The sequence below is a fragment of the Salvelinus namaycush genome, chromosome 28, assembly GCF_016432855.1.
Source record: "Salvelinus namaycush isolate Seneca chromosome 28, SaNama_1.0, whole genome shotgun sequence".
Taxonomy (NCBI): Eukaryota; Metazoa; Chordata; class Actinopteri; order Salmoniformes; family Salmonidae; genus Salvelinus; species Salvelinus namaycush.
In genome coordinates, this window is record NC_052334.1 from 25274834 (window position 1) to 25287913 (window position 13080).

The 13080-nt window shown below is 42.9% G+C and overlaps 1 protein-coding gene across 1 annotated transcript; it reads left to right on the forward strand.

Annotated features, from left to right (window-relative positions):
• Window positions 1–632: 632 nt before the first annotated feature.
• Window positions 633–10822, forward strand: coq6 (coenzyme Q6 monooxygenase). Its single transcript, XM_038967680.1, has 12 exons — window positions 633–986; window positions 1366–1500; window positions 4400–4458; window positions 6110–6236; window positions 7472–7602; window positions 7704–7811; window positions 7892–7954; window positions 8051–8158; window positions 8875–9077; window positions 9384–9499; window positions 9834–10000; window positions 10684–10822. The coding sequence occupies exons 1-12, from the start codon at window positions 788–790 to the stop codon at window positions 10711–10713; spliced, it is 1446 nt and encodes a 481-aa protein (XP_038823608.1). The 5' UTR covers window positions 633–787; the 3' UTR covers window positions 10714–10822.
• The last annotated feature ends 2258 nt before the right edge of the window (window positions 10823–13080 follow it).

Consider the following 13080-nt stretch of genomic DNA (forward strand, 5'->3'; position numbering starts at 1 on the left):
TATATGTCTATGTTAACATAGTAGGCTACATGCTAAACTGTTTTAGGACAGAAAATGTGTATTGTTACACAATGCATAACTACAATACATATTGAGATGACAATTTTGGAATAGTGCAAAATAGAAAATATAACCTGATGCTCGTGCACTTTAGAACTACAGCCTACTTATTCCAGTGGATTATTATTATTATAATTATTGTCCATTGTTGTCCATCTCTTCTTGCTTCTCTGCTTCACAACAAAGACTGTCATGTATCGACATCATATATTGATTGTTACAAAGTAATAACTTCGAATCAATGGATGATGTTTCGCTACTTGTTGTCAAAGCTAAGATATTTGACTCCACCCCCTGGAACTCTCTAATGTTTGATTGGCTGAAGTAAACGATTGCGGTATCTCGATCTATACCTCAGTGATCTCGATTGGGCACTATCATGTTGACACATTTGTAACACATTTTTTTATTCAAGAAGCGCCTTAACTATCCCTTCTACATTGTCCTCCTGAATAAAACGGAATTATGTTTAAATATCAATAGCACCAAAGTGCGGACAACTTGTGAAGTGAAACTAGTGCGGTTCCTTTTTCTGATTGGTTGAGCACTACAGGAAGTACTTGCCTCTTACGTATGTCAAAATATACAACATGGCTGCATTATAGAATGGACACAGCTGCGATTAGTAGGACATATTCAAGGGGAAACATTTAGTTCTGATTCTAAACAATACAGTTGGAGTTGTTTAAGGGTTAGACGAGTACCACGTCGTTACGTTGTTTTAAAGATGCATAGTCTCACTAAAACGGCACTGTCTTTCAAAGGAATCGGGCGGCGGTGTGTTGCTCTGAACCGTTTTTCAGAAACAAGAATCATTTGCAGAGGACTCACGTGCGCAGCAGAACATGGGGGACATGAAAATGAGCTCTATGATGTCATTATATCTGGAGGAGGGATGGTTGGGACCGCTATGGCTTGTTCTTTAGGTGAGTCGAGGTGATCTCCTGATGCTGCCCAGTCAAACAGCCCCTCTGCCCCTATTTGCCCCCATCTAAAGGAGGAGGAGCCGTAATTCCGCTCCTGGATGCAAATTCTCAGACTTCATTCTCACAACTAAATTGCAGTTGTGGCTTTGCTGCTGATTTACACCATACAGCATTTGCCTTAGTTCTGTGTTGCTAAACAACTAAGGTATAATTAAGACAAACATGCAGAGGAACTTTCATTTCTTGTTCTCATGGCACCACTAGTGATGCCAAAATGTAGGCTATATCAATGCTACTCCCACCACAACTTTTAATCTGTCTGTTTATCATTTTGGACAGAGCATCAATCAATTTCATGCATGCTCGTTATTGTTGACAGGCTTGGATCCAAACTTGGAGGGGAAGAAGATTCTTTTGCTTGAGGCAGGCAACAAGAAAGTGATGGACAAGGTCCCAGACGCCTACAGTACAAGAGTCAGCTCCATCAGCCCGGGCTCTGCCACCCTCCTCAGTGGTACACAACCATATTACGAAACACTATTATCATGTTCCCTGAGAAAGTAATCTCTCTAATGGCATTAGAAGCTCTGTTTTCCATTGGCAGCCAATGGCATCAGAAAAATGTAGGGAACCTCTCTGCATACAGATAGACATGGCTGCAATAGTATGAGCTTCATAAAGTACAGTAGGGGTGAAGAGTTGTGTGTAGATAGTTTGGTAGTTGTCTATTATTTGTCAGGGTTGGTTTATTGGTTTATCCATTTAAAAAGAACAAACAGTACATCTTGTCCAATGACAAGAGCTCATGTTTAAGTGGCCAGCTTCCTGTCTGATTAAGCCTATTTGTGGTGTGGCTCAGCATAAAAGGTTGTCAGGAAGTAGGTTAGTGATCAGGCCCAGCTTGTCTAGTCACACATGCTTAGCAGGGATCATATCTGGACTCTAGTCTACATCAATCATTGATGGGATCCTCTCAACTATTATTCATGTCTCCTTGGGTTTTAATTGACACCCTGATGATGTACTGCATGTCAGTAAGGAAGTGAAGGAAGTGATTCGGATACCCATGGCTATGTCAAGCCCAGTTAAATTGACTTGGATGTATACTGAACAAAGATTTAAACGCAACATGCAACCATTTCCAAGATTTTACTGAGTTACAGTTCATATAAGGAAATCAGTCAATTCAAATAAATTCATTAGGCCCTAATCTATGGATTTCACATGACTGGGAATACATACACTACATGGTCAAAAGTATGTGGTCAGCTGCTGGTCGAACATCTCATTCCAAAATCATCGGCATTAATATGGAGTTGGTCCCCCCTTTGCTGCTATAACATCCCCTACTCTTCTGGGATGGCTGTCCACTAGATGTTGAAACGTTGCTGCGGGGACTTGCTTCCATTCAGCAACACTGATGTTGGGCGATTAGGCCTAGCTCGCAGTCTGCGTTCCAATTCATCCCAAAGGTGTTCGATGGGGTGGGGGTCGGGGCACTGCAGGCCAGTCAAGGTCTTCCATACCGATCTCGACAAACCATTTATGTATGGACCTCACTTTGTGCACGGGGGCATTGTCATGCTGAAACAGGAAAGGGCCTTCCACAAAGTTGGAAGAACAGAATTGTCTAGAATGTAATTGTATGCTGTTGCATTAGATTTCCCTTCACTGGAACTAAAGAGACTAGTCCGAACCATGAAAAACAGCCCCAGAAAATTATTCCTCCACCACCAAACTTTACAGTTGGAACTACGCATTGGGAGCGTTCTCCTGGCATCCGCCAATCCCAGATTTGTCCGTCGGACTCCTAGATGAAGCGTGATTCATCACTCCAGAGAACACGTTTCCACTGCTCCGTAGTCCAATGGTGGCGAGCTTTACACCACTCCAACAATGCTTGGCATTGCACATGGGGATCTTAGACTTGTGTGCGGCTGCTCTGCCATGGAAACCCATTTCATGAAGCTCCCGAGGAACAGTTCTTGTGCTGTTTGGAACTCGGTAGTGAGTTTTGCAACCGAGGACAGATTATTTTTACACGCTTCAGCACTCGGTGGGTCCCGTTCTGTGAGCTTGTGTGGCCTACCACTTCTCGGCTGAGCCATTGTTGATCCTAGACGTTTCCACTTAACAATAACAGCACTAACAGTTGACCGGGGAAGCTCAATTTATATATCTGTCAGCAACAGGTGTGGCTAAAATAGCAGAATCCACTAATTTGAAGGGGTGTGCACATACTTTTGGCCATGTAATGTATATGCATTTGTTGGTCACAGATACCTTCTTTTTTTTTTAAAGGTAGGGGCGTGGATCAGAACCAGTCAGTATCTGGTGTGACCACCATTTGCTTCGTGCAGCGTGACACATCTCCTTTGCATAGTGTTGATCAGGCTGTTGATTGTGGCCTGTGGAATGTTGTCCCACTCCTCTTCAATGGCTGTGCGTAGCTGCTGGATATTGGCGGGAACTGGAACACGCTGTTGTATACGTCGATCCAAAGCATCCAAAACAATGGGTGATATGTCTGGTGAGTTTGCAGGCCATGGAAGAACCTGGACATTTACAGCTTCCAGGAATTGTATACAGATATTTGCGACATGGGGCCGTGCATTATCATGCTGAAACATGAGGTGATGGCGGCGGATGAATGGCACGACAATGGGCTTCAGGATCTTGTCACGGTATCTCTGTGCATTCAAATTGCCATCGATAAAATACAATTCTGTTAGTTGCCCGTAGCTTATGCCTGCCTATACCCCACCGCCGTTGACATCAGCAAACAGCTTGCCCACACGACGCCATACATGTGATCTGCAGTTGTGAGGCCGGTTGGATGTACTGCCAAATATTCTAAAATGACATTGGAGGTGGCTTATGGTAGAGAAATGAACATTAAATTATCTGGCAACAGCACTGGTGGACATTCCTGCAGTCAGCATGCCAATCGCAAGCTGCCTCAAAACTTGAGATGTCTGTGGCATTGTGTTCAGTGACAAAACGGCACATTTTAGAGTGGCCTTTTATTGTCCCCAGCACAAGATGCACCTGTGTAATGATCATGCTGTTTAATCAGCTTCTTGATATGCCACACCTGTCAGGTGGATGGATTATCTTGGCAAAGGAGAAATACTCATGAACAGGGATGTAGACACATTTGTGCTCAACTTTTGAGAGAAATAAGCTTTTCTGCATATGGAACATTTCAGGGATCTTTTACTTCAGCTGATGAAACATGGAACCAACACTTCACATGTTGCATTTATATTTTTGTTGACATCGCCCACTTGAGTTCTTGTCTCATTTAATCATACTCCTCTAACAAGTAATTATGGGGCTTGTATGCCTCATACATAACATCCCTAGATTTTATAGATCTTGTATTCTATTAAAATGTTGTGTGTGCCTTTCAGGTGTTGGCGCATGGGATCACATTATGAACATGAGATGTAAGCCCTATCAGAAGATGCAGGTCAGTTCTTGGAAACGCCAAGCCCTAAAGTAATTTTTTATTGAGAAGCCCATTTAAGTCGTTAGAGTTATACTGCTATATACTTACTCTCATTCTCCATGCATCAGTAACTTGTTTGGCTATAAAGTTTTAGGAAAATTGTATCTCCCCTGCCATTTAACCTCTACTCAATCATGTACTTTACAATGCCATTTCTCTCGAGCATGTAATTGTTCACAAAGAAAACGCAAACCCAATGGCGGTTTAAAACACGCATTTTGTTCATTCCTCTGCCCAATTTATACATCCTCAGAGGCCATGCAAATGCCAGGGTGCCTCAACCCCCAAAGGACAGGAGGTCAATTTAAACCGATGATCAAAACTCCCTGGCTTAGTGAAATGTTTGTTTTTTCCCCTCTGGCCACAATCAGAGTAATTATTTAATTAGGATTATATTTAATCGGAAAAATATCTATTTGGCATCTTCAACTAGGCGTTCATCCCCTGTGTGTACTAATTATAAAGATGAATGTGACAAGCAGGAGGCAGAAGATGGAAGATGACAGGATGTGTGGATGTCAGTAGCAAAGTGACCGTGTTTTACAGCTGTGGGCGCAGGCTGAGTCCCTTCTGTAAGATGTGGTCAGTTTATACCAAAGAAAAAAACACAGGGTTTCTCTCATGGCCAAGGATGTCATCATAAAATATAATATGGTGATTATAGTGATATACCTCTTCCATAATACCTTAACTGCTCTGCTCCTTTTTTTGCTTGTTTGTTTGCAGATGCATATTACAAGGATAGAGTAGTGCGTTGAGGTTAACCCCAAAAAATCTTCATTCACTATCCTAAATAGTTAACTACTGGCTGAAGAAGGAAAAATAACCTGAATATTAGTAGGCCATTTCCAATGGTCTCTCTCCTGTCTGGGTGTTAAGATGGAAAGATAAGCAGGTTTTAAAGCTCCCATTTGTGGATTTCTCCTAGCAAAGAGGACAATAAGTACATAGCAACACATTCCTTATCAACAGAAGTATATTTTTCTTCAACATAAAAACTCCTTGGAATTTGCGGTTTGGTTTCATTAAATCTTTCAAGCAGCCAACCACTTGTCACAAGTTGCAAACCCACCACCATTAGTGGTTTTCTGTAGGGTAAAACCCACTACTTTATGGCATGTTGGGGGGGAAAGTAGTTTAGCTGTGTTACTTCTGAATGATAAGGTCTGAGAGAGAGTCCTACATAAGCATAACCACTTCCCTGCGTCACATGAAAAGTCTTGTCATTTACCATCTCAGAAATGATGTGCCTCAATTATGTGTTCTATTTTGACACAACTTTTTTGGGATACATTAACCAATATTTACCCGCTCGGTAATGTTAACAAATGTGTTCTGTCGGGCCAAAAATATTGCCATAAATCCACATCACAAATGGCATTTCATCGTGCATCAGTAAGCTCCCTAAGTCAACCATAGAAGGGTGTTGTTGACCTTTCTAGATCTTAGTTTGGTCATTTAAGTAGTGCCTGCCAAGCTCTGGCTGCAGCTGAACAAATTTGATGTGTTCAGTTCAATTAGGCTGTGGCTCTTTGGCCGGCTAAATATAGGGAATGGGGATGCATTTAAGGATAGAGTTGTTGACCACAGGGATAATTGATTTCTGATTTAGGTTTGGGATGCCTGCTCGGATGCCCTGATTACATTTGATAAGGAGAACCTGCAGGACGAGATGGCATACATTGTGGAGAATGACATCATTGTGGCAGCCCTGACGAAACAGCTGGAGAATCTCTCTGGTAAGAAAGCAGCGCCACACACAGTCCAGTTGCATTGCTGATTTTCCCATGAAACCCTCACTATGCACGAGTAGTGATGTGACTCTCCTTAGAAGACATATTGAGTTCATTGACATCCTGTTAATGAGCACTGGGTCTGGCAGCTCATGTAATGTCACCACATTTGTTCCATCCTGTCCCTGTGTTTTGTTTATTTGTATTTTCCCCAGTGTCTGTTTTTAAAGACCAGTGCAGCTCTTGGACGCATCCATGTTTTTCCTGCTATTTCAATCAAGCTCCATATTTCCTGTGTGCCAGTTAGTGCACTCATAGACCGGGTGCCATGTAAAGGCACGTGCAGTTGTCCAATTACCTATTTCACATTGACATGTGCTCCCACGCCATTAAGGATGCTAAAGTGCTGACGGTGTGTTGTGCTGTATTGCTGTTGAAATTAGGCCGACTTTTTGGAGGCTCAGAAATGAAACCTTAGCACTGCCTTGCGTCCGACTGTAAAACAGCATATTTATAAACGGGCTTTTCTACATTTTGCACTAAACAGATGTGTGGTTGCAGGCAGCAGGTTTTCCTTAAAGGCATCATGTTGGTCCTCTACTTAATTTTTTCTTCCTTTGGCCATGATGTTTCTCTGCTTCTGAGGCAGTACATGAAAAGCGTGCACTAAGCTAACTAGTTTGGTAGTAACTCTGCTCTCCAGTCACTGCAGGCCAATATTTGTCGCTCGTGTTCAGGAACCAGTAGTCAATCTGCGGACGGGAACCTCTCCAAGTGGGCAACGCCAAGTGTAATTCCAGATACTTTCATGTTCGGGATGACCGACTACCGATAATTCAAAGAAAGTGGGAGTTTTGGTGCAATCCCAGCATGCGGAAAGTGTGGCATGGTCTGCTTGTAGATAAACACTATTAATCAATGCTATGCGGCAAGCCAAGACCATTAAGAAGATTGTCAATGTGAGCTTCGGCAGCTGGTCCCTGCCAGAGAGGGAAACCAGTGGTGTTTTACAAGGTGGTTTGTAGATCCTCCACTGCCTTAGTCACTTACAGCCAAACCTTACTCTATTTTTTTCCTTTTTGGAGGAAACAAGTAGCAAAGTCTTGATTAGTGTGACCAATTGTGATGAAAAATACTTACTGGCCCCTTCCTTGTTTAGTGAAAATGATTCTCTGTGGTGAACCCAAAATCCCCTTGGCTCTGCTTTTGACCATTTCTTTTCTCTGTGTTCGGTCTCTCAGATCAGGTGAGGGTCCAGTACAAATCCAAGGTGGTGAAATACACCTGGCCCAAGTCCCACCAGGTAGCTGACGCCATCCCCTGGGTTCAGGTCATCCTGGCCAACGGACAGACTCTTCAAACCAAACTACTGGTCAGTCCATCCTGAGTAGTAACTCTTTTATTTTATGAATGTTTTTTTGTCTTTGACCATAATGCTCTAGGATGTAACCGCTGTGATTGGCTGGTTTGCAGATTGGAGCAGATGGGCCAAATTCGATGGTAAGGCGGGAGGCGGGGATACCCACGGTCAAGTGGAATTACGACCAATCAGCTGTTGTGGCTGTCCTGCATCTGTCTGAGGTGAGATATACATCTTACAACCTGTCTATTTCATCAAGACACATGGAGGCCATACTAATTGTTATCATGTGTTTCTATAGCCAACAGAGAACAATGTTGCCTGGCAGAGGTTCCTTCCAACAGGCCCCATAGCAATGTTACCAGTAAGTTTGTATCATAGGTTCAAAGTGCAGCTGAGCTCTTTGCTTTTTTCTGTCCCTTAATTTTAACCAACTCCCCCTTCTCTCTTGTGGCTGTAGTTGTCAGACACAGAGAGCTCTCTGGTGTGGTCGACCAGCCACCGCAATGCTGAGGAGCTACTGCAGCTGGATGAGGAGAGCTTCGTGGACTCCATCAACACTGCCTTTGTGAGTCCCGGCCTGACCCCACCGAATCAGATAATGATGAGGAACAGGTGCCTTTATACAGCAGAGAAAGAAATGGATTTCTGATACATTTGTATGCGTTATGAATAGTACATTTATGAATGGAAATCCTCTTGTTACCAACATGCTGCAAGTGCACCAATGAACCGGTTAGTCAATGCCAATGGGTGCACTTGTCACTGTTTTCTGTCTACTCTACATCATACATGTAGACAATACCAACGTTTTGCCAGCCTAAAGTTGCTTTCCCAAGCCTACTATTTTTACTGGTCCTGCCGATGGGGTCACCACGGTTGTCATGCTTGGTTTCAGGCCTGGTTTGCTAATTAAACCTGTGGTCTGCCAGTTGGTCATTACTGCATGGAATGTTTTTTAAACTAAGCTAATTCAACAGCAGGCCTGACCAGCCTCTTCTTTTAATTAGCAAGGGTCCTGTAACGCTGCCAAACCATTTTGTTAGTGAGGAAAAGTACACTCACTCTGCATTTCTGCTCTAGTTTGTTTCTTTAACATCTCTCTTCTCTCTGTCTACCATGCCCCTCTATCTCTCCTGTACCTCTCTGTCTCTTCCTCTACCTGCTGTTTCTACCTCTCTCTATCTCTCTGTCTACCACGCCCCTCTATCTCTCCTGTACCTCTCTGTCTCTTCCTCTTTCCCTCCGTCTCTTCCTCTCTGTCTCTCTCTCTCTCTGTGTCAGTGGAGTAATGAGAACCACAGTGAGCTGGTGGAGACTGCTGGCTCTCTGTTCCGCACTGCCCTGTCAGTCCTCATGCCTTCTGCAGGCTCGGCACGCCAGCTACCCCCCAGCGTGGCCGGGATCGGCCCAAAGAGTCGGGTCATGTTCCCCCTGGGCATGGGCCATGCGTCAGAGTACATCAGGCACCGGGTGGCACTCATTGGGTAAATCCCCACTCACCCCTGGGGACACGCTGTTATTGAACTTCACATCGGTTTGCTTTAGAAAATTGTGACTATTTGACCTGGCATTTTGTAAATGTAAGGATTATATGCCCTTATTCTATGAAGGTATAACAGGATCATATAAATAAAATAAAAAAGATACTTATCAACTGCATCAAAAAAAATTAAGGGTTAATGCCTCTATCCAATTATTTCTGTCTATTTGAAGGGAATGCTTGCTTTGATCCTACCCTGTAGATGTGGTGACTAGATTTACACGGCGGAGGTCTTTATTTTTCTTTGCAGCGATGCAGCACACCGCGTCCACCCTCTAGCTGGCCAGGGAGCCAACCTGGGCTTTGGGGATGTGGCCTGCCTCACTCAGCTCCTGAGCCAGGCGGCCTTTAACGGGAAGGATCTGGGTTAGTGACTACCCTAAACAGACACCAAACACAGTAGCCGTAGCCAGTGGTTTCTCAGAAGCTCTTTTCCACAGCCCAGGCTGGGACGCTTGCTGTTGATCTTGATTATAAAAAGAACAGTATTTCGTCCAAAGTTTATTTGATGTTTTTTTCATACAGTTCTTGGCAGAAAGGACAGTTCACAGAAATGGAAATCCTGTTATGTGAATATTTTATTTGTTCTGAATAGTTCCAATGCAGAAAACACATTAACAATGTACACAGGTCCAGAAACTCTTTTCTCTATGATTTGTTAACCCCTGGTGTTTTGCTCTGCCTGTGTTGTGTTGAGCAGGGGCCATGCAGCACCTGTTGGAATATGAGACAGAGCGCCAGCGACACAACCTGCCCATGATGGCTGCCATCGACCTGATGAAACGACTGTACTCCACTAACGCTGCCCCCATGGTTGTCTTACGCACCTTCGGTCTGCAGGCCACCAATACACTGCCAGCCATGAAAGTTAGTATGCTGTTTCCTCTTTAACCCCACCTTTCTCGAATGTCATGTCCCTTGTCAAAGTGAACCCACAACACTTGTTCAAGTAGAAGCCATCTCTTCTTCCATTCCCAAGGTTTGGCCACATATCAGAAGTAAGCCCCACTTTGGCTTCGTTCATGACCCCACCCGATCCGGACCTTTTTTATGATTACATGTCTTTTTACTTCAGCTCTGCCTATAATTTCCATGGTTGTCAACTTACTACTACTTCAGCTTAGTTTAGCCCCAAATGTAGTGTTACAGAAAGTGTGTGGGTGGGGTGCAGTGCTGGCCCGGGGCTGTGTTACAGTGGTGTTGGCTTGTGTTTTCACCCCTTTTATTACAGACCGCTGATGTGAAATGGCTTTATTCCCTACTAAGTGATTCAGACCAAAGCAACCGTAAATGGTTGTAAAGGCATTTCTCTCTGGAGACCCAAAGTTATGCTTGACATTTTTCCATATTAAATGTTCAGAGTTTACAGATCTTGTATACAGAGGTTTGTAGTGCCACTTTTTACACAGATGGGAAAGATGCTAGTCATCGTTTTTTGTAGAACTTGCTAGTGCTATACGTGGCTGTTGGATTCATGTATTTGTGGATAGGTATGGATGGATTGACAAAATGGATGTTTAGATTTGTGAGTTAATGTTCTTTCTCTCCAGGCTCAGATCATGGCGTTTGCAAGCAAGTGACATACACTGGTCCTGCCGTTGCAGTTTGATGGTACGCCAATGACTCTGTGAATGGAATGTAAAAGTGTAAATGAATAAAGTTATATTTTATGCTCTGTTATAACTTGAACACAGTTATTCCTGCACGTCTTTCTTTCTGTGTGAAGATGATTTTGGGGTTTTCCAAGCATTTCCGGGGCAGCAGGTAGCCTAGTGGTTACTAGGTCAACGCTCTAACCACTAGGCTACCGAAAGGTTGCTGGATCGAATCCCCGAGCTGACAAGGTAAAAATCTGTCATTCTGCCCCTGAACAAGGCAGTAACCCACTGTTCCCAGGTAGGCCGTCATTGTAAATAAGAATTTGTTCTTAACTGACTTGCCTAGTTAAGGTAAAAAAAAAAAAAATCCTGTATCCCAGTTTCACAAAACATTATGAACACCTGCTCTTTCTTTGACAGACTAACCAGGTGAAAGCTTTCATCCCTTATTGATGTCACTTGTTAAATTCGCTTCAATCAGTGTAGATGAAGGGGAGGAGACGGGATAAAGAAGGATTTTTAAGCTTTGAGACAAGCGAGACGGAATGTGAATGTGTGCCATTGAGGGTGAACTATCAAGACAAAATATTTTAAGTGCCTTTGAACGGGATATGGTTGTAGGTGCCGGACGCACTGGTTTGTGTCAAGAACTGGAACGCTGCTGGGTTTTTCATGCTCAAAAGTTTCCTGTGTGTATTAAGAACGGTCCACCACCCAAAGGACATCCAGTCAACTTGACACAACTGTGGGACGCATTGGAGTCAACATGGGCCAGCATCCCTGTTGAACAATTTCAACACAAAGTCCTGATGAATTGAGGCTGTTCTAGGGGCAAAAGGGGTGTTCAACTCAATATTAGGAAGGTGTTCTTAATGTTTTGAATATTGGGCTGTTTAAAGACTGAACATGTTAGGGAAAACAAATACATCAAATACACTTAGTATTTTATTGAAACATACATGTATAATGTATACACACATTTTACTTGCACCAGGTTTTCATAAAATATTGACATGATCTGTCAAACAGTTCGCCTTAAAACATAGTGAACATTATGCAGCAGAAAGTTTTCATCTGCAAAGTCAAAGCAGTTACAGACTGGTAAGTATTTTACTAATACAGGTTTACTTTGTAGTGTTATATACAGCAGTAGTTATTGGACATGTTTGCTACTGGACAGATAGCGGCTATGATTGCACGAGGAGCAGTAATACAGCAAAGTTTAATTTTGTACAGATTGCAACAGCATTTTAAATATTTGTACAGTTCACAAGAAGAAAATTACAAACAGTATTAAGCATTATGTGTGTCTTGCACCAAGAGCTATATCCCTACAAATGAAAGATTAATGGGTTGAAGGTCTTTGATATACCTGACATGCTTAGACGCTCTAATAATAACATTATGACTGGTTGCTGAATACAGCAACAAGCTAAACCTCTGACGGTCCTGTACACGGTTGATCGAACAATGATAATTTAGTGCGCCACCGTAGACAACACAAATAACACAGAGTTCACCAACAGTCACAAACACAAGTCACTCACTCTGATTCAACACAACTGGCCATCCTACGCAAGGCCACACGTCTACCAAGGCAGCACTTTTAAACATTAACACCATACATACAATAGTATTCATGTATCAAATGCAAGACTTACTCAGTGAGAACACTATCATCTCCCCCCTCTGAGCTTTACTTGCCTCCTGAGTTGTTTCAAATTGGACAGCTCCCTTTAACATGGATGGATATGTACAACTCTGCAGACAACATCCAAGCAACAGATCTCCAATACAGTATCTGCAGTTAAAGTGTTCGGTGCAAAGTATGAGGGGGAAAGCTTTGGCTAAGTCATTTCAACCATCTATTGTTATAAGCCTTGTGAGGGAAAATGTCTTATTCACTTGTCCTACAGTAGAATGTACTGGAAACACATTTCCAGATAGAATGAGTTGCAGTTTAACATTTACCTTTTGGAAGGAAAGTGATCTTGGTAGATTCTCCACCCAAGTCCAGGATCCCCACTGTCATTCCTGCAACCCATTTTTTCAAATATTCCACTGTACTTTACAGTGCACTCCATGACCCAAGTTCTCTAAATACCTTACTAGTCGCATTGCTTTTAAATACTCTACACACTCAAAGGTAGCGAAATAAGACTGCATTTCAGGTCAGACAGCCCTAAGGAAGCGAAAATGTAAACGCTTGCTTTGCAAAAATAAAGTAATCTCACTAATTATGGGTTAAACATACAGTAGAAATAGCTGTCCTTACTTATAAAAAATATAGTGATTTCTTTGTCAACAGTTCTTGGATTATTTGCAGGAGATTGCTGAGGAGGGAGGGAG

Excerpts from the sequence above, each read along its gene's own strand:
- coq6 (XM_038967680.1), top strand. The coding sequence starts at position 788 with ATGCATAGTCTCACTAAAACGGCACTGTCTTTCAAAGGAATCGGGCGG. Across the intron at positions 7,603-7,703 it reads CTCTTCAAACCAAACTACTG|ATTGGAGCAGATGGGCCAAA; the intron begins GTCAGTCCATCC and ends GCTGGTTTGCAG. Across the intron at positions 10,001-10,683 it reads ATACACTGCCAGCCATGAAA|GCTCAGATCATGGCGTTTGC; the intron begins GTTAGTATGCTG and ends CTTTCTCTCCAG.